The sequence below is a fragment of the Colletes latitarsis genome, chromosome 6 (assembly GCF_051014445.1).
Source record: "Colletes latitarsis isolate SP2378_abdomen chromosome 6, iyColLati1, whole genome shotgun sequence".
NCBI lineage: Eukaryota > Metazoa > Arthropoda > Insecta > Hymenoptera > Colletidae > Colletes > Colletes latitarsis.
Window position 1 is genome coordinate 22495994 of NC_135139.1, and position 26636 is coordinate 22522629.

A 26636-nucleotide genomic window follows, 5' to 3' on the forward strand; every position below is an offset into this window, starting at 1 on the left:
TCATAAGAATTTGATATCTGTTTGCTGCTGATAATACTTGCGCGAGTGTGATTGAATAAGCTTGGTCAGCAAATATAATGCCTTGCTAATTCTTAATATCAGTTATTAGCTTGCACGATGCAGCTACATTTTCTGATATAAAATAAAATATGTTTTTCGATGATGTTACATTATCGTATTGTTATACTTTAGTGAATTATAACTAATTTCCTGGCTTTCGAACAGTGTTACGTAACGCTTGCCACGATTATAGTATCAATAAGGAAGTTACGAGTGTGAATTGGTACCTAAAATTAAACGAACGAAATTGTTCAAGAGATTTAAAAGTTTCCTGATTGCAAGGGGAAAACAATTGACATCAGATATATGCATCATCGTATTAAATACATAAGAATATACAATGCACAGTTCCTAACTTATATGCATCGTATCGAACTAGCGACGTGGGGCTCAAGTGTGTGGATTGGATTAAATAACGACCTTGATGACGTAGAGACTGTCTGCGTTCGTACAGTAGCTAAAGTCATGATGGTCAATGCACCTGAAAGCAGTTCGAAGCGGTTTTATAGTTGATAGGAACTCACGATATCATCACTGAATACGTACAAAAAAATACAAATTGCAAGGGATGCAACGAATCTTACAAAACTATTCACATACGTTTTTATTAAAGACAAATTACAAGCACGATTATTGTCTTCGTATCAGTAAAAATGCGGTTATACGTATGTAGATGTTCATCGTTATCGGAAATAAGACACGATTTGACCCCTGGTATTGATGAACAGCTACATTATATAAAAATAAATGTGACATTAGTGTTTCCTATTGCTCAATTCACCAGCCACGCGAAACAGAATTTTTCCGCCATTGTATGCTGTAAATAAAATAATTAGTCCAAATATTTTAAATAAACGTTGTTAGTAGGGAGTGTCATAGATAAAACTTTCTTTATTTATTCCTTACTATTAAAGTATCAAGAGACTTGTCTCTGATCTTATAATATTTAGACAGTGTAAAAAGACAACAATATTACGTGAATCTTGTCGACCAACTCATAATTGTTAGCATACTGCAAAGTGCTTCATTGCCAGGGTCGCTTGTACATTAGAACTACTAACGTCTCGTTCTAAGGTTTCTGCGTATAGTATCTACTGTTGGTATAGTAGCATAGATTCAATGTCAATCTCGATCAAAATAGACTAAGTTGAAAATGATAATAAATTATGTATTTCATGCCTATATTTCACAAATTCTTTAGAATAGAATAGAGTCACTAACGCTATTTGGCAAGGCCATTGAAACTACATATATATGATTAAAATATACGTTAGTTATACCCTATAATTATAGACATGTATAGTATTAAACGGACGTAAATGTATAAGTTATCATGAACAAATACAGAAATGTTTAATGATGGATTTTGCATGATTTTAACGTATAAATGTAGACCTAACACCCTCTAGTGGTTCTAGGAAAAGCATATTAAATTAAGGAACGTGTGGAATATGAAACTGCGAAGTACACAGACGAATCAAGCCGGACATTTATGAAACGTCAGACTTACAATTAAATTACGATTTTACGGCATTTTACGGTAAATAACGTGCTTTTCGTTAAGAGTTTCCGATTATCTAACAGTTATTTATCGATGATGATAATGCAACGATATAGTGAAACTTTTAATTCGGTTTATCGTTCTACAGTGAAATCATTTTTTGTCTCAGGTTATGGCTTTCCACAATCTATCATTTTTGTTACGCTTTAATTAAATAATACGTATTTTTTGTTTGTCATCCGTTACTACTTTGTAGCAACCAGAAATTAGAGCCTTATATGTTTGTAATATACGTGTGACAATACATGGGTACCAAGATATGACTGTGTTATTTTTCAATTATAACAATTCATAAACATTATTGATAATAAGCGCTAATGCGCGTCGGACATCATAGTACCTGACGCCAAAATGATGTTGAAATGAATAGATTAAACAATATTATACGTATATATGTGTTTATCTATTTCATTTGTACTTATATTTTTTATTTTTAGAAAAAATAAATGTTAAAAGAAGCATCTTACATAACATATTTTCTCTATTGTTTTAGAATGAAAATGCTGTGTACCTGCATGACATTACTGAGTATTAATGCTGCCTGAAGATAAGGCATACATAAACAATATGACTGAAGGTTAATAAATATAATTGTTTATAGTTTACTATAGCTTTTGAAGTTTATTATCTTATGTGTTTACTTTACACAGTGATATCTATACATGTGTATATATTGTATGGACATGTATGTGCATACATACATATATATATATATATATATATATCTATATTGAAAGAGATACATAATAAATTAAATGATTACATTGTAGGAGGAGAGACACAACCAACTCCTGGAAACGAGGCTCAAACTGGTATGTTTCTATTTTTAGTATAAATTTTTACATAAATTTGTTCTTTTCAAATTTTCATGTACTGAAAGTCAAGTATCAAGCTTAATATAATTAAGTTAGTGTTCATTGTAGGCATCTGTTACGTTACAGAATGGGGCTTCATCTGTTAGTCTCTGACATCATGCAGAATCACTAGTGTTAGGACTGAGAATATTCCTTTAGTAGTAGCTTTTAGAATTTATTGTATAAAATAATTGTGTTTAAAATATCCTTACAGTTTTGTTTAACAATAGTCAAGGAAAAATTCAAAATTTCCCAATGTGTAAATTTGTTATTTTTATCAGAAGCCTCTGAACCCAGAGCCATACATGGCGAGGGATTACACGAAACAACAGCAGAATTGTCTTCTCAAAGTGTACCTGAACCTTGTCAAGACCTACTTACTGTTCATGGAACAACTCAAGGAGAAAGCAGCGATGCTGTCAGTATTCATACAGCTAGTACTTCAGTTTCTGGCAATGGTGAACTTACAGTTTATATTACAGTGTTTAATAAAATATAAACAAGTATTTAAAAAAAATTTATTGTATTTTAGAGTCAAGTTCTAGTAGAGTGAGTGCAATAACTGTAGTGTTACCTTGGGGTGCTCAAAAGGAAACAGTGAAGCCTCAACAAATGGGAGATATGGATTTAAGACCAGGAGAGTTTGTAATGCGTACCTTATTTGCAGAATTCACATCGCAAGCAGAGAAAAAAATGGAAGCGGTCATGACAGAACATGTAAGTGACATATTTGTGTAATATTTACTTATATTTAATAACAAATATTTTACAGGAGAAACCGCTTTCAAAAGTTTTACAAAGAGGAGAAGATCCACAATTTGATCAGCTCTTATCTGCATTTGGTTCAGTCGCTGAACATTGTTTGCCTTCTATCCTGCGAGCACTATTTAATTGGTACGAACGCCAGTTAGTTGATCAAGGCAGTGATCAGAAAAAGCCTGCTCCTGGCAAAGAAGATCAAAAAGGAAAAAGGTGAGGAAATATTTTGAGAAATTATATTAATGATTGTGAAAATTTGCAAATCAGTATTTTATTTCAGCATCATGTATACAATAGTATCAGGAAGTGTAGAAACAGTTGAAAGAAGTGAAGCAGACTTACTTCAAGAACGGAGGGATCTTGCAGTTGAATTTATATTTTGTTTAATGTTGATAGAAGTACTACGTCAATTACCATTTCATCCTGGTCATGAAGATTTAGTAACCTACATAGAAAATATCGCTTTCAAACATTTCAAATATAGAGAAGGGTAAGGAGTAATAAGCTCTATAGAATTACTCTTCTATATTCTTTCTATATATTTTATGTTTCAGCATCCAAAATGAACCAAATGCGGCAAATATTCATATCATTGCTGACCTTTATGCAGAAGTAATAGGAGTTCTTGCACAGTCTAGATTTATGTCAGTTAGGAAACGTTTTATGATTGAATTGAAAGATCTACGTGCTAAAGAACCAGGACCTCATACTACTCAAAGTATTATTTCATTACTAATGGGAATGAAATTTTTCAGAGTAAAGGTAATGAAATAATAGCAGTCACTTCATCATAGTTTTAACATTTATTTACGTTCATGTATTATATAAATATACAGATGGTACCAATAGAAGAATTCGAGGCCTCGTTCCAATTTATGCAGGAGTGTGCACAGTATTTCTTAGAAGTGAAAGATAAAGATGTTAAACACGCTTTGGCTGGTCTTTTTGTCGAGATCCTAGTTCCTGTTGCTGCTGTAAGTTTAGAATTTACAACACATTACACGTATATGCATATCAATATATTTGATCAACTTATTGTTCCTTAGGCTGTTAAAAACGAAGTTAACGTACCTTGCCTAAAAAATTTTGTAGAAATGTTATATTCTACAACTTTAGATATGTGTACCAAATCAAAGCATAGATTGGCGCTTTTTCCACTTGTAACTTGTTTATTGTGTGTAAGTCAGAAAACATTTTTCTTGCAAAATTGGCATTACTTTTTAGCAATGTGCCTTTCACACTTGAAAAATCGGGATCCTAAAATGTGCCGTGTTGCTTTAGGTATGATTTTTGTACTAAGAAATGTTACCGTGTATTTAAGCATTGTGTCCATTATTTATATTGACTTTTCAGAAGCGTTGTATCGTTTACTATGGGTATATATGATACGTATCAAATGCGAGAGCAACTCAGCAACTCAAAGTAGATTGCAAAGCATAGTAAATTCTTTATTTCCTAAAGGTTCAAAGGCAGTAGTGCCACGTGACACTCCGTTGAATATTTTTGTAAAAATTATTCAATTTATTGCGCAAGAAAGATTAGATTTTGCGATGCGGGAAATAGTATTTGATTTGTTATCTGTGGGTCGGCCAGTAAAAATAATTTTAACTCCTGAACGCATGAGCATTGGACTCCGAGCTTTCTTAGTCGTTGCCGATAGTTTGCAACAAAAAGAAGGAGAACCTCCTATGCCGCGTACAATGGGTGTATTACCTAGCGGTAACACCATACGCGTCAAAAAAACGTTTCTCAATAAAGTAAGTGTAACAAATAGTTCTATTTATTATTTTATCGCCAAATATTTATTATGATTCTATATAATTTAGATGTTGACAGAGGATACTGCAAGAAGTATAGGAATGTCTTCATATTTTCCACATGTTCGACGGGTATTTGTGGATATATTACGCGCTTTAGATGTTCACTACGGAAGACCTCTTATGATGACAAGTACGCAAAATATGAATAAAGAACCGGACGAAATGATCACTGGAGAACGAAAACCTAGAATAGATCTTTTTCGAACTTGTGTCGCTGCAGTTCCTCGTTTAATACCTGATGGAATGACTGGTGCTGAATTAGTTGATTTATTATCTCGTTTAACTGTTCATATGGATGAAGAGCTTCGTGGACTAGCATATCAAAGTCTACAAACTTTAGTGATAGATTTTCCTGATTGGAGACAGGATGTTGTTCTTGGGTTTACTCAGTTTCTTGCTAGAGACGTTCAAGATACTTTTCCGCAGCTTGTTGACAATGGCTTGAGAATGCTCCTGCAACTTCTTACAAGTTGGAAAAACGCATTGACAAGTCCCAGTATAAGATCTAAAGAGCAATCGGTAGAGAGTACAAGAACAAACGCACGTACGGATGGTATTATTAAAAAAAGTGAATCTGGACAGAAAATAGAACCTGTCTCGAGTGTTTTTCATTTAGTCGAAGGTTTTGCATTGGTTATGCTCTGTAACTGTCGGCTTTATCCACGAAGAATAGCTGTCCATATATTACGTGAAGTCAAATATTTATTAAAGACGCTGGGTGAGTTATATGCAGATAGAAATTAATATAAAATTATTAAATACTAACAAAAAATACTTGTGTACTTTAGGAGCTTTGGAAGATGATCAATCTGTAATTGATGTGATAGATGCTTGTTGTCCTGTTGTTTTGGAAAAATGTTATCATATGTTGCCACCTGCAGAAAAAGCAGCAGCTGCTTCTACTTCTAACGTCGATCTTCAATGGATAGCTGAAAGAAGCAGTTGTGTATGGACAGCAGGTAACAGTAATGTATATTTTTATGTAATCAATTTAATTTTTAACGTTTACTGACATGTACATTTTTGACAGGCCTTCATGATGACACTAGTACAAAGAGTTCGTCTTCTTTAAATTTAAATGGAGCAGATCCATGGGGAAGTTGTCTGTTTGCATTTTTAGAGAAGGATAGGGTACTTACTATGTGTCCTACTGCTGTCGCACATTCGTGGCCTATTGTTTTTACTAGAATAAATTCTCTGTTCTCAGTAATTGATCCTACGTAAGATTATATTAAAACTTTTAAAATTGACAAAAAGATTTATCATTGCACAAAAATTAATAGTTTCTATCTTTCTTTCTAGACCTGTAAATGATAATAGAGCTTCTCTCCTAAGAAGTTCGACTGCAGTTCGGAAACCCGTAAATGAAAGGGACGTCTATATGCACGTTTGGAAGAATTACTTAACTTTTGGTTATAGAGTTGTACCACCAGTGCCAAGTCCAGTTGTACGGTGTGCCAGTCCAGATCTCAGTCTCAGGTAAGTTGACAATTAGACAGTATTGCAGGAACATTAGTATCACGTCATTTCATTATTTATTGTTCGTTCAAACCAGTTTGAAATTATTATATCAGACCATAAGGGTTGAGTATACTGTTCAATGATGTATTAGTTATGTAGTTTTAAGATTACATTAATTTTATTTGCACAAACCAATGATAGATCCTAATTATATATTACATTGTGGAGTTTACAGTTCTATCATTAGAGCTTTACGTGTATTCATAAAAAAAAATGGATTATCAGGTGGAATTAATATTATTTGGTATTAATTGGTGTGGGGTCGTGTCTGCTTATGTCTGTTGTACCACGGAAATACTTTATGGGTACCGGTTTTTATTCGTTCTGAACAATTCTAACAAAAATGACAAATGTTGCGCTCTGTGGAACATAAAATAATTCTTGGTTATGACATGCATTTTTTGCTGTGGCACGCACGTGGCGATTTGTATATCTAATGTCCGATATAACGCAAGAATGTCTAATCTCATATAATATCTTCTGGATTGTTCTGCACTTTGTCCCCGGGAATCTATCGTTGTACTACAGTCCAGAAAAAAATGATAGAACACTTGAAATACTTTTTATATCAAATATCCTTAACAATAATAATTATCCAAAGTTTCTTTACTAGATATTATTTTGGGAAAATGATCGTCTTCTGTTTACTAGTTTAACTAGTTTTTAAACTTTCGTTTCATTTCTTTGCAAGGACTTTTCTCGACCCATTCTTGATCGAATAAAACTTTTTACTGCTACTTCTATATTTTACTCAATAGATACCGAGATAAGCAAAAGGATTTCAAGCGTCCTATCATTTTACTCAAACAAACGGAGTCATAGTTTACATTTTTTCCTGTAACTTTGTTGAAATATATTCTATATGGATGACCGTTAGTGCAACGTACAATATATGTACAGGGTGATTTTTAGAAACTAGTACAAGCTATAAATCTTTTCTATAAATCGTTCTCTAAGAAAACAACTTATAACTGTTTACGACGGTTCACCCTGTATAGAGTATGTAGAAATTGTATATTTTCTTCTTCTGATTTTACAAAATATACAAATCTATAAAGTGTTTCATCGTTTCGCCCCGCACTGTGGTAACATAAGGCGTCATACAGAAAGGAGGAGCACCAATTTGTACCAAGGCGCGCTTTGCACTCGGGAGCGGGACTCGATTTCGCACACTTTGTTAAACGCACATCTCGCTTCATTCTCTGTAACATTTCTACTTCGCATGCCACTGGTCACTGTCTCGCACACGTACATCTGGATCTTAGAATAGTAGTTTCTGAGCAGTAAATAATGTCTGATACAAGGAGCATTGGTGGTACACTGTATTGCATACTCTAGTGGTCAGCATACGGTGGAGTTTGGTGTGTTGTGCATGAGTAAGGAGTTGAGTCAGAGCCTGGAGAATCTCGGCGGGGCGCAGACCCTGCCGGGTCGGTTCTCCGTTCCGTCCATTTCCGGCATCTACACCAGGCATAAGCGGACCAGGTGAGCCTAATTAACCATTGCGAACGACCATGCTTCGAAGTCACCCGGGATTTAAACGGTCGTTGGTAATTTGCACTACTTTTTCGTACGAGCCTTTATTTATTTGTAAGTCTTTTTAGCTCGAATCCAACCTAACCCGCCTATTTACTATCTGTATCATGTATTTTTATTTACTTTCCTTGCATAGCGTTACGACCGTTCCCGACCGCTTTAATCGAATATTATATTTATCAGTCGCGCACGATCTGTGTGTCTGTTAGCGTGTGACAAACGGCTAGAAAAAGATCACTCCGATGTACGACAAAATTTCAACTTACTCGTAGCTCGTCGCCGGACAGCCTTTCCGCCGAACGAGGCGACAACAAGTCACCCGGTACAAATGCAAGTCCCGCGGCCTTGTACAAATTAACTGTACCTCTGTTGAGATGCGAGGTGGTGGATGTTAGAGATGCCGCTGTGCAGGCCATTGGCAAAGTAAACTCCGATGCTTTGAAGTAAGTAGACGGCGATACATGAACTGGTATGATACATTTTAAATAACGGTTATTACATTTTAGAGATTTGATGGAGGAATTGGTTCCTTATATTCGCGAAGCAGTCGACCGTAAACAAGAAAACATGAGGCGACGAAGAAGAAGAGACGCTTTAAGATTACAGCTGGTGAGAGTGTTGGAATTAATTGCTGAGTATGGAACATTTGGTATCTGGTTAGTCGCTAATTTCATTGGTACTTTTCTATACATTTATCTCGACAAGTTCGAACGATGAACCAATCCCTCTTGTATATTTTTTTTTAGCCCTGCAGTATTGGATCGCGAGACACAATCGCTTCATCCAACATTCGTAGAATACATCGATGGCGCGCGTTTGTACTTGGAGAACGAAACCGACAAGGAGGCACCTGCCGTGCGCGACATAAAATTGCACTTCTGTAACTTCATTAGAAAAATGATCAAGAGCTTTTCACGTAAGTAATTTATGCCTGGAGAAATATTCGTAATAATATTCTGAAATAACTAGTATTCTTTGTATTACAGTGGAGACGTGTCATACATTGTTAAAGAGAGATTTAAGACGGAACTTGTTTATGCTGTTCGCTAGTTGGGCTGGCCCCTATGGTCGACCGCTTTCGACCACATCCTCGCTGCACGAAGAAGAAAAATCTTGTACGGAATTACAGCTCTCGTCGCTACAAGCTATGAGCGGACTATTGTGTTGCGGACCTTGTTTCAATCCGCAATCGCTTTCGGAAGAAGGGGCAATATTGTACCAGTGGTTAGACTTACTGTTAGCCAGCAAGGACGAGAAAGTAATTGTTAAATTATTCGTAACATGCATATGACTCACGTTTAATGTTAATCTCTTTAGAAAGACACGATGCTACATGCTCGACAAAATTTCTCAGATTTACGCCCTCGCCCGTGAAACAGTGGTTCTGTTGTTGGAATGTAACCCAGATATTGGAACCCTTCTTGATTGGGTAGTCGACCGATGTTATACAGGAGCTCCTCAAGTAGCTGATGGTTGTTTCCTCGCCTTGGCAACCATTTTTAGTGCAAGGTTAATGCCATATACGCTTCTTTAAGTATTTAAATAGTTTTAGTCTAGCACGAATTTTATTTTGTGTAATCTTTTTCAAACGTTTTAACTTTAAATTAAACTTTCTAACATTTCTTTTATGTTCACGTGATAAATCATCTTTTCTAATAATTTCTTACCAGACACCACAAGTAAATAATGGTCAAATGTTTTTATTTGTTGGACACCGTTATAAGTGTACAAAAAGTTTGGTTGTATCTCTCACGCAGAAATATAATAAAAAGTATGTTAACAATTTTTTTTTATAGAGAATACCCTTGCGATCATTATACGAGCATCATCAACGTTACCTTGATGAGTACGGGTTGCCCTCGTGCCCCTGTTCATGACGCAGCGCTTCAACTTCTTCAGCTGCTCGATCAAAGATTTTTCGGAAACGTGGGTCCTCTTCCAACTACGGAACCGGAGACTGGTATGTTTATAAAACATAATCGCTCGTTTCGTTTATATTCAACATGCCCTACAGTAGTGTCTAGAAAAAGAGGATTTCAGCAACATGTTTATGTTTTAAATATTTGTAACATCCTTCACGGTGAGATAGTGCTTAGTTCTTGAAATTCTTCCCGTGGTTCCTTGATCACGATCGTGTGTTGCATTATTTTGCCGCGCGATCGGTACTAAAAGTAAATACAGCTTCTTCAATACTAATTAACGTAGCCTGTAAACGAAGCAACTGTCGATTTAAATGCTAGCCTTATAATATCGAGTCGGGATCATGGCCTATACTACAGGTCAAATATGGTAAACATTTAATGCTTGATATTTTATAACAGAATTAATTTTGCCTCAAATCCTAAGTATTAACGGGTACCTACCATTTTGCATTCCATTGCTAGACACCTGCGTGATGGTCAAGTTCCTTCGATGAAACCGCTTCAAGAATATGCAACGTATCGCTCTTCGGAAATTCTGCCCCGTGGCACAGTACAAGATGAAATTTATCCCAAAGTTGGTGTTGAATAACAAATTGGAAACTTGTTGCGCCAGTTCCACGTAACGGGGTGCATTGCTCTCCTGAAACTATATTTTTGTTGTATATCCAAGGTATAGGTGAAGCGATAGATTCGATAGAAAGTCAAAGGGAATATGTACGTGCAGAAACGCATGGATCCTCAAGACGTACGCAGGCAAATTGAAACAGAGAAACACACTGGAAACGACGAGGAGCATTTTCGTGATCTTTGTTTGCGCTAGATTGTTCCGTGGGTTCTGCGCGCACGGTTGTCTTTCCTTCGCTATCTGCGGCTCGATGGTCAGAGATTTTCTAATTTTAATATGTCTATAGATAGCTCGCGCGATCAGCACGTTCAGGATGACTATCACGACAAACGGTATCGCGAACGTCAATACAGTGTCGATGACATTATAAACGGCCGCCCAGGATTCCAGTCCTTCAGCCAAGTGGCCACATTCGGTCACGTTGCCCTTTTCATTGTGCTCGAAACGCGGCGCAGAAAACCATAGGACCGGACTGCATAAGATCATTGCCAATCCTGTCAGCGCGGCGACCATAACTTTTGCTCTAGCCACGGTGCACATCGACCGACGATAGAACGGGTATTGCACGGCTATGAATCGTTCTATGGTAAACGCCACGACCAGCCAAACGCTCGTGAAACTACAAAGGGTAGTCAGATAGATGAAAAATTGGCAGAAGCCTGGTCGATTGAACAGACCGACTTCCAACATGTTCAACCAGACTACGAAAACCGATGCGAGAAAGCCGGTATCGCTAATGGCCAATGCACCCAGGTAGATGCTCGACGAGTATTGGCACAGTTTCGTTCCGAAGAATACGATCACAGACAGGCAGTTACCCAAAGAACCAAAGTACACCAGGATCGGCGTATAGTAAAATTGGATGCCACGGAATATGTTTTCTATCAGCTCGACCATCTTCGTTCGGTAATTTCGAACAAGAAGGTTCCGTCGGTACCTCGTTCGGAGCCCGGAGTGTTCACGATGACGCGTGGCGTTCAAAAATATTTTGTTTTTGTTTATCAACTGACATCCCGCAGATAAAAATACATTTTAAGGGGATTTATATCTTTCACGTGTAGCATATCGGACTACTTTCTGTTTAGAACAAACTTTGGGAACGAGAACAAAGAATGTTTTACAATGATTTTAGTATATTGATAATGCGATAGTAGGAATTCTTCGATACCATTGATCCTTTTAAAATAATTTTAGCACGAAGCAGGATTTCAATCCTGTTTTATCATCCTCAAAGGAGGTAATACATTTGTCTTCTCTGTTGCAGTAACGCGTTAGAATCATCGACGAGTTTTAATCCCGGTTTCTTAATCACTCGCTTTCAGTGATTGACCTTTTTCATATTTTCTGACTCTTTTAAAGCAATCTAACAAGAAAACAATTCTGCTGGAAAGCTGCCAAATTCTCTTGATGTCTTCGAACGTTGACGAGGAAGTTCATATTTTAATAGAATCCTTGAAACGAACACAAAGAAAATTCTGTAGAACTTTAAAGAATCGTCGTCCGTCAAACGATTATAGCAATTTTACAAACTTTTTAGACGACTTACCGCGCACAGTATGGAAATACATTTTAATAATCGAAAAACACAGTTGTTTATGTATATGCATTTACTCAATTTTTATTTCCAAACTTATTAATGTATTTTGTTTGATCGTTAATATTCGATGATAATAGTCATCCAGTTTTCTTTTATAATTTCACAACAAACGTTTAAATTGTTTAATTAATTCTGTTTACACGTGTATTTTCACTTAGAAATGTTTTCCGGTAAAGTGGTCCTGGGTAATAGATGAGCAGCTTCACTAGTGTGTATACTGCGGGATGCCGTCTCGACTATTTCTGCATGGTGCATCGGCAACCGTTCTTGATAAAGTCCAATGCATCTAGCTTCTGCGCACCAAGGCGTTGTGCGAATTCTTGCCGGTTGCGTGAAATCCTAAAAAAAGATGAAAGCGAATTTTTATCTCTGATCATAATTAATCACCAGTATAGTAACAGACATTATATGGCAATAAATTTGGAATTATTTCTATTACAGTAGAACATTACAGTAGTGCGTTTCATTAAACACCGTGGTACCGAAACTGCTAATTAGATTACCAATTGTATATTTCACCGTGCGCTATTATGAAAATTGTATTATTTAATTTTAATAAGTATTTAATTTTATCGTTTCTTGCTTTAGGCCAGGATGATATCGTTGGTGGTTCATCGACTACGGCCACTTCTGCACCAGGACAACAAAGTAATCCTATCGGCGGGATGTCCTCGAATGGAACAATTAAGGGTGGCACGCTCGACGTACTTCTGTCGACCACATATTGTCGTAATCAGATGTATCTTTCTCGTCAACTCGCTCAACTTCACCCGGAACTAACGATGCCTATGTTCAGCGGTGAGTTCCTCGTTCCCCGTAATGAAAACATTTTCATGGAACATCCAAGATCAAAGATGTCCGAGTACTCAAAATATTCGGATGATTCGAATTCGAGCCAAGAAAAATTCGGTGCGTCAAAGTGGGCCGAGTATATATGATTGTTCGAGCAGCATTGGGAAAAATGTGATCTGATTAACTCGAGTAAAGATAATTTGAGATTCGTAGTCGATAATACATTGGACAACTCAAACCTTTTGCTAGCAGTCAGCTAGAAATAATTCATCCATTTATAACTCCACCTAATACCTCTTTCTCCAGATTGTATGTTTGCACAGAAAATATGTTTTGTTCGTGCCAGCTTTGAGCACCGTTTCCAACGAGCAATGATAAATTATATTACTCCACCGAATTCAGATGACATTTTACACCTATAGAAGCAAGTTCCTTTGTTTGATTATTTAAACGAGTCATCATCTAATTTGATAAAAAAACGGCAAGCTATACAATTATTAAAAAAACATAAACGAACTTAAAAAGGAGTGAACGTTAAGTGCTTAAAAAGAGTTAAGTTATAAGTAAATATCAATATATTTTTTAACATAAAGACATTATACTAGAAAATTTTGCGAAAGATCGCACCGAAACTGACCCAAATACCATAATGCGAGCACATACAGATGCAACTAATATTTCACTAAGAAAATTACCAGCATACATAAGTAAAGCTATGCGATGCATAATATGTACATTGGTTGTGTATCACTTTCAGAAATTACACACAGATTTCAAACAGCCAGAAGAGAAGTACGACAGCTGTTACTCCAATATTTGTTACCTTGGCTGCACAATATGGAACTGGTTGACCCTAATGTACCGCCTCCTTCCAATCCATTGAGTTATTACCAGGTAATGTTACCAGAGTATACAATAAATTTGAAAAATGATCCTATTTCCATTTGAAATTGACTGAAAATCAATCTCGGAATAAATTAATCAATGGTTTAAGGTAAAACTCCAACGATATCACGATAAAATCTATCGGTTTGTATTGTTTGATACAAAATGGATAAAAAAAAAGACAATACTGCCTCTGTATAATTATTTAAAAAAAAAGATTTGGAGGCGCCGGGTATCGATCCCGGTACCTCTCGCATGCTAAGCGAGCGCTCTACCATCTGAGCTACGCCCCCTTCGATCTGATTTAATTCACGTGTCGTTTTCAAGGTACAGCGTGATCTACTTTTTGGTGAAAGGATTATAAAAGGATTTTGGAGGCGCCGGGCATCGATCCCGGTACCTCTCGCATGCTAAGCGAGCGCTCTACCATCTGAGCTACGCCCCCGTTGATCTGATTTGCCTCGAATGTCATTTTGTATGTACACTGCGGTCCACTTTTGGCGAAAGGATCAAAAAAGGATTCTGGAGGCGCCGGGTATCGATCCCGGTACCTCTCGCATGCTAAGCGAGCGCTCTACCATCTGAGCTACGCCCCCGTTGATCTGTTAACTTTGAAGGATCATTTGTCGAGTTGGGAACGGATTTTCCTTAGTAAAGGATCACACTTATATTCTTGGAAGCACTGTACGCTCATTTTCTAAACCACTATGCGCTGCTTGTCTATTATTGTACATCAATTGTATGCTATTCTATGCTATTCACTCCGATTAAATTTCATTTCTCATCTCTTAACAAAACATTGTTTTATTACTTCTAAGGGATCATCTATGCGACTCATTCCTTCAAAAGTCTGGACGATTATTATCACATTGATTGCCGAGAGGATTTTATAAATATTTCTCTGAAATATACCTCACGGTTTTTTTTTTTATAATTTACTGTACGTTCACCATGAAACAGTATTTTTGATCAACGTTTTTATTCTTGTAAGTGTTTAATTACTAGAAATAAAAATGTCAGTGTCACTTGCATACTAGTAACATGGCAGTCAATGTGTAATAAAATGTTTCGGTTAGAGTTGTTTTTTTTATCGGCATATAACATTTATTTATCGCATTACCGTGTTCTAGAATGTTTTATGTATATATAAACGCTGTTTTCAGATGAAAATTTGGAAAAAAAGTATTTTGGAGGCGCCGGGCATCGATCCCGGTACCTCTCGCATGCTAAGCGAGCGCTCTACCATCTGAGCTACGCCCCCGTTGATCTGATTTGCCTCGAATGCTATTTTGTATTTACACTGCAGTCTACTATTGACAAAAGTATCAAAAAAGGATCCTGGAAGCGCCAGGTATCGATCCTGGGACCTCTCGCATGCTAAGCGAACGCTCTACCATCTGAGCTACGCCCCCTTCGATTTTCTCCCCTTTACAAATCACAGAATTTTGTTCATTTTTTTTATTTCGATTTTTACTATTAAACTATCAGCTATAAAATATTACTCTGCGACAGAATTGTTGTATTTGCTTTTTTTGTAATTACTTTTGTAAGCGATTATATCTGTAATCGACTACTGAAGCAGGTATCACAGTTAAGGATGCATCAGGTATATAATGGTGATGAGTATATAAATTGTAATAACTCGAACAAAACAGTATACATTAGATAGAAATTGTACATGCATCTTCCAAATTCAAGCATGAATTCGGTCATCGCTAAAGTCAATACTGTGTCGTGCGAGTATAGGGGTACTTGGCAACCGTCCTACAGACGTCTCGAAAGGGTCAATTACCTTCGAATTCAACCCCAGAAGCAATTATCTCGAGTATATGGTCGAGTGTTCTTAGATTAAAAACTCAGCAATTATTTTAGAACATTCAACGCTCCACCTTGTTTAAATTAAGATCTTTTAATGTAATTATGAGATCATTAACTAGAACGTCATGATTTGAGCATTTGTTAAATTAAATGTTAATATATTTGTTTATACAGTATTATGCAAGTGACATGTCGCGTGGTGGAGCACGAAGAGAGGGTTGGGGTAGCGCCGAGGCAACGGAAATGGTGCTAAATAACTTATTTTACATAACTGCTAAGGTATAGTAAATGGTATAAAATATTAGGTCATCAAAAATATTTGTAGCGATTTTTAATCAAATTCAAAAATTGAAATTATCGATTATACAGTTTTCCGACGAGCATCCCAAAGAGACGGAGGAACTTTGGTCAACTTTATGCGGCTGCTGGCCTAACAATCTGAAAGTAATAATTCGATATTTAATAATCGTCTCTGGAATGGCACCGCAAGAATTACTTCCATATGTAAGCCCATCTTCCACTGGAACTTTTATGATATTTAGCTAAGATTTAACAAATATTGACATACATTTCAGGCGAAACGGGTGGTCTTGTATTTAGCAAGAGCACGTCCAGATCGTTTAGTGGACGAAATGATGACGGAACTGCAGACAGTCGAAACTTTAAATTGTTTAATCGAACGAACCGAAACTCCGCCGTTCTATAGATTAACCAGTATGAGAAAAGCTTCTTCTCACAGCGATGCACCCGCTGCTGATCCTGGAAATCCTCCTCGTGATCTGGGTGTCGAGAAGGGTACCATTCATACGAAAAGGCACTCGGGCGAAGACCCCGTCAAAACAGGGTAATTTTTGTTTAAATTACTATACGAATGTTCGCTCGTTGCATTCGTTTATCGATTGACTGTATTAGTAATGAATTGTGCGTGTACAGCTCGAAATCCGATACCGCGTTACGGGCACTCGCTGGATTTCAAACCCCAAGAGCAGAAAAGACGAGGACTGCGAGCGGTCCGCCAGTTCTTCCAGACGATTTGTCCACTCCTACAACGGAAGCCGAGGTATGCAGACTATTTAATTTTAATTTGTTTATAATGTTCAACCAAGGTACCAAGGTGGGAACACCAGGGGACTCGAGATATAACTTAAATAGGAAATTATAATTGATTTTACAACGTAACTTTACGTTGACAGCGTTTGTATGATTGATTTCAGTTGACCACCGACGAATCCTGTTACGGAGCACGTAATGGACCTGCTGGAGTAAACGGAAAAATTTTGGCCGGCGGCGAAAAGTTTGATATTCCTCAACCGCATCCACTACCGATGCCCGAGTATGGTGGATATTTTGCTCCGCTTACGGAGTATTTGCCGGATAGTTCGCAACCAATAAGCGGATTTCACAGGTAGAACGTTGTTGTTTATATAATAAGTCGCCGGAAGATTCATTTGCTCGACGCATTTGTGAATTTCAGATGCAACATTGCTGTGATGCTGCTCACCGACGTCGTCGTTGACGGCATACAACTCGACTGGGCTATCCATGTCCCCTTAATGTTACACATAGTTTTTCTCGGCTTGGACCATTCGAGGCCTCTCGTAAGGGATCATTGTCGTTGTCTTTTGTTAAATTTATTAGTGGTCCTCGGAGATCATCGAGATCATCTAGGCGTCGCGCGAGTATTGTTGGCATCAAAGACCGAACAATTGGGTTTAGGTCTTTCTACTCCAGCTTTGCCAGTACTCGAGCACAACTTCACCGAGGTTGATCCAGAGTTTGATAGTTATTTGTACGGTCCTCCGCCCGCACCACCTCCTACAACGCCTCCTCCGTCATCTTCGCCACCGCCGCCTTCTTCTTCCCCTCCTCCGCCTCCCCCTCCACCGCCACCGCCACCTCTTCCGCCACCACTGCCGGAATCCTCCATATTTAATTCGACACCTCCACCCCCTCCGCCTCCTCCGCCGCCACCGTTTCCACCTTCTAATAACGGAACGCCTACGCATTCACCAATTCCGAATTCAACGTCCACCCCTCCGACATCAATGAATCACGTGAATCACTCGGTCACGGACAACTGCAAAGATTATTCGAACGCTCACGCATATGGTGAGGAGATGAAATGTCTGCGATTTTATATAATATCTAGGCACGAGACTAATATTATCAATGCTATAGAGTCATCGGTATGTAATAATTGGACACCAACAACAGGATCAACAAACGCGGTACCTCCTGTTATTGTTACACCGGAAGATGCAAATAATTGGGTCGGTCCGCAACCTGGACCGAATATGCCGATCCAAGATGTAATCAAATCTTTGATAAACTTCCTTGCTTCTAGGTATACTTGATCAAATTATCGGTGATTAGGAGAATACGTTTTCAGAATATGAAGTATCTTTTTCGATAGGATCAACCAACCATTGTGGAATTATGAAGATATGACTGCTAAAGTATGGTGGGTTCGCAGTGCTGAACAACTAACAGTGTTGTTGCGACACGTATTACGAGTATTTAGAGATTCCTTGCCTCATGCTCTGGTTAGCCAACGTTGGGCACAAACCGCGTTGCAATTAGGCTTATCCTGTTCATCCAGGCATTATGCTGGAAGGTCGCTTCAAGTATTCAGAGCATTGCGAGTTCCTATTACATCTCGAATGTTATCTGATATCTTATCCAGATTAGTGGAAACGGTCGCTGAACAAGGGGAAGACATGCAGGTATAAAAAATTCGTAAAAATAACTTTGTTTTGTCGCTGTTGAAATGGCGTAATTCGGCCATAATTTTATCAATAGGGCTATGTGACAGAATTGTTATTGACACTTGAAGCAGCCGTTGACTCGCTAGAATCTGACTTCCGACCTCTCGATTTTATGAAAGAAATATTTAAATCTACTCCGAATCTGAACAATAAGGACCCAGCATCGGGCGGTTTGATTGGCGGAAAACGCAGTCCAGGAGGAGGAAATGGGTATCCAGCCGGTCCGTGTATGTTTTCTCACCTGAATCAAGGTGGTCACACAAGGAGTACCAGTTACTCGGTTAGCTACTGTATGAAAAAGTCAAGTGGCGGTAATTTGGCAACGAGCGAAATGAAAGGTTTGTGACACCTATATCCGCTAATACCTTCATAAGTGACCATAGTAATCTTACTAACATTTACAGAATTAGATAATAGATGTAATAAATATCCAAATTCTAATCTTTCGCGTTCGAGATCGGCTCAGTCTTTGAAATTATTGGGCGATTCGGCAACACAAGATGATAAAATGACTATTTTGGCACAACTATTTTGGCTATCTGTATCTCTACTCGAATCGGACTACGAACACGAATTCCTCTTGGCATTGAGATTGTTGAGTCGTGTACTACATAGATTACCACTGGATCGACCAGATGCTCGAGACAAAGTCGAGAAATTGCAACAGCAATTAAGATGGAATTCGTTTCCGGGTGTACACGCATTATTATTAAAGGGATGCACTAGTCCAAACACGTATGAACCGGTGGTAACATTATTGTCGCAGTTTACCCCGTTATTGGATCTGCCCGTTGTTGATCCTACTCAGAGTCTCGCATTTCCAATGAATGTTGTGTCGTTGCTTCCTTACATGCTTCTAAATTACGAAGATGCTAATGAGTTATGCATCAGGAGTGCCGAAAATATTGCACAAGTAACTATTTATACATCAATAATAGTTGTAACATTATACTCTGTTTCAGTTTAAACGTTAGCAAGTTCGATATGTATTTTATTTTGTAGGTGAGTGCTGAAAAGGGAAAGAAATTAGAGAACTTAGGCACTGTTATGACATTATATAGTCGTCGTACTTTTAGCAAAGAAAGTTTCCAATGGACAAAATGTGTTGTCAAGTATCTTTATGATACATACGCCCATCTCAGTTTTAATATGCTTGCTTTTCTGGTGGAAGTACTTGAGAAGGGTCCGGGAAGTGTGGCGTTACCAGTGCTCAGTATCATACATTGTATGTTACATTACGTTGATTTAGCTTCTCAGGCTGCTCAACCGATTAACACAGAACTTCTCAGAGTGATTTCAAAATATGTCGAGGTATGAAAATTTGTTCTAAATGCTAGTGAAATCTAAGAAGCCACAATATTTGCAAACGTTTTTTGCATGTAGTTGATATGTCATGATGTAATACTAGGGTCCCCATTGGAAAGAAGCCCTTAAAATATTGAAACTCGTAGTCACAAGATCGTCAACTTTAGTAGCACCACCTACTTCAGTGCACGGTTCATCTTGGGAATCTTCTTTAGCATCTCCGCATCCGAGCTTCACCGATACCGAAATATTTACCAAAAAAGAACTACCCGGTAAATTAATACACCTTAAAATATATTTTGCATGAATGTGAACGTTTAAAATCATTATATTCTGTTTTTCCTCTTACAATGCGGAACACGCTCACTGCATGGATCGCTTATCTGACGATGCACAGGTTGCGATAAGAATAATAATAACAATAAGTTGTAAATTATTCACGAAATACAGTTATTATTTTTTTTAATCAAACTCCGTTACGTATTTATAGTTTATTTCAATCAATTTAGACTTTCAGACTTTTTCTCTCGAAATCTTCATTATTATACATTTCAAACGCTTTATCGTTCTCGAACTTACATTCATATTTTCATAAAAAAGGTAAAAAGGTATTTGTTAAAATACATCAATTATTCAATTATTGGCTATATGTAAACGTTTAAGAATATTTGACGATAAATTGAATTGTTACGTTGTATTTGTAAATAGGAAGGACTATGGATTTCACATTTGACTTGTCTCAAACACCTGTAATTGGTAGACGGTGGTTAATACGTCAAGGTGTAGAAGAAAAGTCACTTGGTTCTCCTCGATGTTCATTGTCTCTTTCACCAGCCGACAGCAATGCAGTTTCCGGTTGGAAACGACCATGGATGTCACAGGTTAGACAAAAATAAATATAAAATGTAACATTATTTATATCGAAAAAAATTTATTCTTCAGGGTCGAGTTCGAGAATGTTTGGTGAATCTTCTAACCACATGTGGACAACGCGTTGGACTACCAAAGAGCCCCTCTGTAAGTTTTTATCAGCTTAAAATCTTTGTCAAAAATTCGTGTGATTTATACATTCCTATCCACATTCCTATCCAGTAGTTTTCCTTCGAGAAATGTTATCTTTTATTAAAACTGACTCTGGTTATGTACCCCTTTTTAGGATGAACACATTAGTTCAATGACATTATATAGCAAGGTAACAGGTTTCTTTAAATGCAGCCCGCACTCATTGTCACGAGAGTACAAAAATATCTGTTTATACTCATATGTGATGTCTTATCAATACAAATTTAACCACGCTTTAATATGCTTTGTACAAATGTTTTGACCTGCACAAAATTTTTGAGACAGAAAAGATTTCTTCTAATTTTTGTAGAATTCTTATTGATGCGCAGTAGACTTTTGTGTAGCATGTTATTTGTATGAAAAAGAGTATGTCAGAACACAATGTATACGTGCATTGTTGTAATTATTAAATTATTGCTATATCAGAGATTATGCAAACAAAGTCTGTATAAAAGAATTTCAGTAAACACGTACATGCACAATAATCGCTAAACTTCACAGCATCGTCACATAGTGGAAAGAAATGTTAAAATGTCATGTTGAATAAGGATCCTGTTATTTTTTCATATTCCTATTCATTAATTAAAAAAAAAAAATTTGTAATGCAGGTGATATTCAGTCAAAGTTCAGATTTAATGGAAAGACAATCATCCATGGCTTCTTCGACGGAAGAAGTTTCTGGAGCAAATAACGATTTAAGCGGAGGATCTAGAAGAGACGATGAACAATTTGGCGTATTTAAAGATTTCGACTTCCTTGAATATGAAAGCGAAAGCGTTGAGGTAAGGATTTTAATTACATATGTCAGTTTTCGTTATTATTTTTATAATTTAATAGCATGCTAATATCTTTAAATTGTCATTAATATATTGCAGGGTGAAAGTACTGATAATTTCAATTGGGGAGTGAGGCGACGACCTCTTAGCGAAGGAGAAGAAAGAGAGCCAAGTTTGAGACAATTTGAAGAAAGTTTAAGTGAAAAAACTCAATCATCCAGCAAACATACCAGCCGAGTAAGTAAATAATGATCAATTTTTAAATATAAGTATAAAATCGTAACGATAGTTACTATAAAATGATAATATTGAAATGGTAGCGCGGAGTCGCGGAAGAATCATCGGATGACGAGGCTGGTTCAGAATCACCTTTAGATGAAGTACCTGGTGGATCTGGAACGGGGCAAGAAGCGAATAATATTCCTGGAATGTTCCCTCCGTCCTCTCTTTCATTGATTCCTAGTCGCACACGTCACGATTCTTCGACAAGGTCTGACACATCGTAAGTTTCTCGTTTGAACATTCAATAGGTGCATTTAATTGATTTATTTTTGTTGTGTATATACAGTGGTTCTAGCGCTGGAGATTTAGGGGATGTAACGCCTTGCAACGCATCGCCAAATCTTTCGGCGTTAATGCCTTTTAGACAAGTCGTGCGAGATGATGCCGAAGAACTTTGGCGACAACAAATTCAAAATCTCATTACGCAATCCCTATACAATACACTAGACTTTTTCCAGCTGTTGAGCAGGATTCTGAGGGTAAATATGTTCTCTATTTCAGCACATTAATAATAATTAATATATTTTTATCACTGCCAGGATGTAAGCAGTAAATCTGTTACTCTCACGCGAGAAGCCAGTGCCTTATTGTGTAACGGCAGTCCAGCCGCCACCCAATTAGGTCATCATTTATCTAGTCACGCGGATCTGCTCAGTTCAAAGGCCGATCCACCTTTGATTTGGTTTTCGATTGCAATTTTTGCGAATCAACGACTGAACGAATCTTTACGTTTCGGGATGTTAGAAATCCAAGAGCATCTTGAAACGTTCCTCGACAAGAAAGATCACGCTACCGAAGTAAATAGTCGCTAATTAAATATGTTACGTATACATCTCGTTATTAATACGAAATTGTTTACAGTGTTTGGAAGCTGCTAAAGCAGCAGCTAAACTCCAAGCATTAGGTGGTGGACATACTACAGAGGCAGGACTCGAGGAGATGCTCTTAGATTTAGGCAGAGCTCTTTACAAGCTTCATCTCCAACTATTACTTTTGATCGAAGCTTCAAATAAAATGTTATGCACTCTTATGAACGCCGCAAAGAACGTACAAATTCCACTCCAAGATATATCTACAGAAATTGCAAATATGAAAATTGCTCTAAGTAGAGCACTTGAGGAGAGCACAGAGAGTGAAAGAGGTACACCAACTCCAACGCCTAGTCCTAGTCCTCTACCTGGTAGTGGCGCTGTCGAAGAAGTTGCTCGAGTCGCGGAACTATTGAGGAATGCACGATGGTGCCCTGCCCTTGAAGCTGTAAGACTGCACAGAGCTCAGTGGCCTGGAGATCCCTTTCACGATGACGATGATGTGACGACTGCTGTTAATATGTATTGCAAATACTTAGGGCAAGATAGATCTGGTACATACACTAATAACTAAATTATCTAAAGCTACGCAAGTATTGCAATCGATTGTCATGTCTTTTTTACAGATATTTTTGTGGTTACACGAAAGGACGACGAGATGTCAGAGATATTCAGTAGACTAATGGAAAGTTTGTTCCAAATTTTAGCGGCTGTTACAGGTTTGGAAGCATCTACAAAGGCTGCTCGGTCTCAGCAAGATCATCCTAATAATTCAAAAAGTGACTGTTAACTTGATAAGTATTAATATCATATTATAGCAAACTATTTCTCTAAATTCAAGTCTTCGTATAATTTAATTGTGCGTGCGTTTTACCTATGTATTTAGATATCTTATATACGACTATAGACGTATGTATGTGTGTGTGTATGCGTGTGTGTATGTATGTATGAATGTATCTATATATATCGCGAATAATTGTCATAGTAATTAGAGAAACACGCACGAGCGAAAGCACGAAGTCGTCGATTTTGTCGTTTCTTTTTTTAACACGGATGCAATGATGAATGTATGTAACTATTCGACGAAATAAATTCTCGAAAACTTAACGAAACAGAACATCTTTTTCACAATTTCTGCATCTTATAAAGATGCTTTTGGGTAAACAACGTTCTGTATTCAATGTTCTCCCCGAAACCGATCATCGATATCCTTACCAATGTTATCGTACGACAGCCGATTTTATCGAAAGACTCGTAAATCATGCAGTTGGAAACGCGCTGAAGATTATATCGAATATGGTTTGTAGAAAAGAACTGGAATTTTCATTTCTACGATAAAAGTTACACTTTCTGATATAAATATAAAATTTACCAGGGCATCCTATCCTATAACCGTCATTCTGGCAGAACTATGCGAAAAATGGGCTATCATGGGAACGCGTGGCCTACGTGTGGTAGTTTTACCATTCGAACCGGTCTAGAAAGCGTGATTGCAGAAATGGAGTCGTGGAATGCGTCAGCAGTACAACTTTTATGACAATATTTTTTTATAAAAAGTATACATGAATATTCTTGGACAAAACTTTTGTAGGCTTTGAAGGACTGGATGTTTCATGCGACCTTCATTGGTCTTGAATGTAAAAGTGGTACGGAATTTTACACGTATCAAGTTCTTTGGAGTGTTCCGACTCCAGCGTATCCTGAACCTCAAGTAACGGTCAGCGTGTATTTCTACATTGCAGCAAGCCCCGTCTATCCCCATCATTTCCCCATCGATGTGAGTTATTTATATTTTAGCGATACGAAAATCATCTTAATGTCATGAGGTTATTTGTTACCAGGTCTCGTACGGTTACGAAGGATTCCAATTTTTACATAACTTAAACATGATCTTCAGACCTAAATGGTTGTACGATATCTTGGATATGAAAACGATGACGTTTAAATCTCTTAATTTTTAACACATCATAATTTTACTTTGTATATAAATCGACGTTATTTGTTTGTAAATTTCGATTAATACGTGCACAACCTTAACAAACATTCCGATACTAAAACCCTCGAACAAGAGCTAATAGCAACGAGACTTCTGAGAAGCATATGCGGTACGCAAAGTGTCGTAAAAGTAAAGGTGTCATGTTCCTACGAATCAGACGTGCGCCCGGTGCACTTTGGTCGAGTACCGGACGTGGGTTTACATCAATTGGTCAAGCAATAAGAGCAGGTGACAGCCGCAATGGAAAACATACCTACCGCGGGTGCTGTTTTCACTAACATTTGCACGCCTCGCAATAACTCGTCAACGTCAACCTCATTGAAACGTTTCCAATTTGCAAATCCATTTACCACTATTTCCCAAACAAATATTTAGTTTATATTTATATTCGTAAATCCAGACTAAATCCAAATGCGTTTTCCAAGAATATGTTATTGATAGTGTAGCTGGCAGAGACCAACGTATTTAAAGAGTCTATTTAATTTGAAAACTTTGAAATTAGGCGATATTTTGAATTTCTTTTTTTCGAAAACTATTGAACATATCAATTTCAAGCTTTGTGCATATATTTATTTATGTTTTAATAAGCAATTGGAATTTCGTCAAGCATCGATAATTGATTTTGTATCGCCGGACTCTGTTGTTTCCTCATATGGCAAAATAGAAACTTTTACAGATATCCTGTTTATTTTAGTTCAGACGATAGTGGGGTATTTACTTTATACGTGTGTGCGTCAAATTTCAAATCAGTTAGTTTATTAATTCCCGAAATATCATACCAACCAGCTTGAAGAATGTCTTTCTAAGAAAGAGTGATTTAAAGTTTGGCGCACAACGTGAGTTACATTTGTGTACAGAGTTCCGGTCAAAGTCCTGTAACATTGCCAATTTTCTGAATTTGATCATACTCTTTGAAGCATAATGTTTCCAAGACTTGAAACTGTTTTTTTTCCTCTCCGTTTTTACATGATCTATTATGAAAAATACTGTAATGCCAACCGACCTCTCCCGCGTGGTGTTTGCCACGCACTTGCCGTTTCGAAAGAATCTATTTAAATTTTTACTGGGTACACCAAGGAGGTGTAAACCATGCGTTGGTCTTTAGTACGGTTTCTTTGTGTGTTTTTACGCGCTATTCGGTTTCGGTGATACCGACGACAAATAGAAGACGATTTGAAAACCTGAGAGGGACTTTACCGTGGTTTCGTGCACATGGTGGTCGGATGACACTGGGAGGTCTGTGTTTCTCGGCAGGAGCCTGGAATATCGACAACCACGTGTCGAGCATATCCAACTGGATCCACGCGTCGTATACCCTTTTGGATTCACTAAATTGGACAATAAATTTTATCATTTCATATGTATTCGAGTGGCACCATTAACACATTAGTATATAAAATGAACCATATAAATTGATCATCGATTATTTCCTTTGTTATCAAACTGTTGCAAATTATCTTAAATTCTTGTCTTAGATCATTTGGTTCAGAGGGAATCAAAAGCTAGTTATAGAACATTTTTGATAAACCATTCATTAGTGAAAAGAGGAAATAAAACAATTATTCGCAAATATCCTTTTGAAGAGATTTGCGTACTATAAGTTTATTTGGCTCAGCAGGTTGCAGGTTAGAAAAGATTTGACTTCCGAAACCCGAGTGGAAACAGGTCAACAAGTGCGGATCTTTATAGCTATCATGTTACCAAAGTATTTAGACCTAATTTGAAGTAACACTACCTTCGAAACTTCCAAATAATATTTTTCATTTTTTTTTAAATGCGTTCTGTTTGTACTAAGCTTCCAAAGACTGCCGCACGGTGGCTGGATTTTTAGATTTAGACGAACAAAAATAATACACGAGATACGGATATTATGCTCCAGCTATTTTGGAAA

At 37.3% G+C, this 26636-nt stretch overlaps 2 protein-coding genes, 1 long non-coding RNA gene and 5 other non-coding genes across 14 annotated transcripts; 1 reads left to right on the forward strand and 7 right to left on the reverse strand.

Moving 5' to 3' along the window:
• The first annotated feature begins 1460 nt into the window (after window positions 1-1460).
• On the forward strand, window positions 1461-23584 carry Fry (microtubule binding protein furry). 7 transcript variants are annotated; one of them, XM_076766967.1, is made up of 45 exons: window positions 1462-1600; window positions 2115-2198; window positions 2392-2433; window positions 2757-2933; window positions 3008-3192; window positions 3248-3447; window positions 3515-3724; window positions 3789-3996; window positions 4071-4208; window positions 4281-4515; window positions 4588-4991; window positions 5061-5772; window positions 5843-6013; window positions 6085-6274; window positions 6357-6533; window positions 7914-8060; window positions 8384-8554; window positions 8618-8767; window positions 8858-9027; window positions 9098-9369; window positions 9466-9620; window positions 9908-10071; window positions 12844-13053; window positions 13805-13941; window positions 15925-16029; window positions 16120-16254; window positions 16326-16594; window positions 16684-16810; window positions 16965-17155; window positions 17225-17859; window positions 17929-18094; window positions 18164-18473; window positions 18550-18853; window positions 18920-19428; window positions 19518-19826; window positions 19924-20092; window positions 20529-20701; window positions 20763-20837; window positions 21491-21664; window positions 21758-21895; window positions 21979-22160; window positions 22227-22419; window positions 22480-22737; window positions 22802-23303; window positions 23376-23584. In XM_076766967.1, exons 2-45 carry the CDS (start codon window positions 2156-2158, stop codon window positions 23537-23539), a joined length of 9756 nt encoding a protein of 3251 aa, XP_076623082.1. In that variant the 5' UTR covers window positions 1462-1600; window positions 2115-2155; the 3' UTR covers window positions 23540-23584. The 7 variants fall into 7 exon arrangements, with proteins under 7 accessions (XP_076623087.1, XP_076623088.1, XP_076623082.1 ...); XM_076766970.1 differs by having other exon boundaries at window positions 21979-22148; XM_076766969.1 differs by having other exon boundaries at window positions 2760-2933.
• LOC143342780 (cysteinyl leukotriene receptor 2-like) lies at window positions 10103-11555 on the reverse strand. Its single transcript, XM_076767001.1, has 3 exons — window positions 10752-11555; window positions 10475-10679; window positions 10103-10276 (listed from the first exon to the last, which is right to left on the reverse strand). Exons 1-3 carry the CDS (start codon window positions 11553-11555, stop codon window positions 10167-10169), a joined length of 1119 nt encoding a protein of 372 aa, XP_076623116.1. The 3' UTR covers window positions 10103-10166.
• Window positions 12466-26524, reverse strand: LOC143342762 (uncharacterized). Its single transcript, XR_013079857.1, has 3 exons — window positions 26481-26524; window positions 25943-26073; window positions 12466-12594 (listed from the first exon to the last, which is right to left on the reverse strand). It is a non-coding gene; the product is annotated as an uncharacterized LOC143342762 (long non-coding RNA).
• On the reverse strand, window positions 14153-14225 carry Trnaa-agc (transfer RNA alanine (anticodon AGC)). The gene has a single exon. It is a non-coding gene; the product is annotated as a tRNA-Ala (tRNA).
• On the reverse strand, window positions 14305-14377 carry Trnaa-agc (transfer RNA alanine (anticodon AGC)). Its single transcript has one exon. It is a non-coding gene; the product is annotated as a tRNA-Ala (tRNA).
• Window positions 14456-14528, reverse strand: Trnaa-agc (transfer RNA alanine (anticodon AGC)). The gene has a single exon. It is a non-coding gene; the product is annotated as a tRNA-Ala (tRNA).
• Window positions 15121-15193, reverse strand: Trnaa-agc (transfer RNA alanine (anticodon AGC)). Its single transcript has one exon. It is a non-coding gene; the product is annotated as a tRNA-Ala (tRNA).
• Window positions 15272-15344, reverse strand: Trnaa-agc (transfer RNA alanine (anticodon AGC)). Its single transcript has one exon. It is a non-coding gene; the product is annotated as a tRNA-Ala (tRNA).
• Window positions 26525-26636: the final 112 nt, after the last annotated feature.

Excerpts from the sequence above, each read along its gene's own strand:
- Fry (XM_076766967.1), top strand. The coding sequence starts at position 2,156 with ATGCTGCCTGAAGATAAGGCATACATAAACAATATGACTGAAG. Across the intron at positions 3,448-3,514 it reads GAAGATCAAAAAGGAAAAAG|CATCATGTATACAATAGTAT; the intron begins GTGAGGAAATAT and ends ATTTTATTTCAG. Across the intron at positions 22,420-22,479 it reads TGTTGAGCAGGATTCTGAGG|GATGTAAGCAGTAAATCTGT; the intron begins GTAAATATGTTC and ends TATCACTGCCAG.
- LOC143342780 (XM_076767001.1), bottom strand. The coding sequence starts at position 11,555 with ATGGTCGAGCTGATAGAAAACATATTCCGTGGCATCCAATTTTACTAT. Across the intron at positions 10,680-10,751 it reads GGATCCATGCGTTTCTGCAC|TTTCAGGAGAGCAATGCACC; the intron begins GTACATATTCCC and ends ACAAAAATATAG. Across the intron at positions 10,277-10,474 it reads TAGCAATGGAATGCAAAATG|TACCGATCGCGCGGCAAAAT; the intron begins GTAGGTACCCGT and ends ATTTACTTTTAG.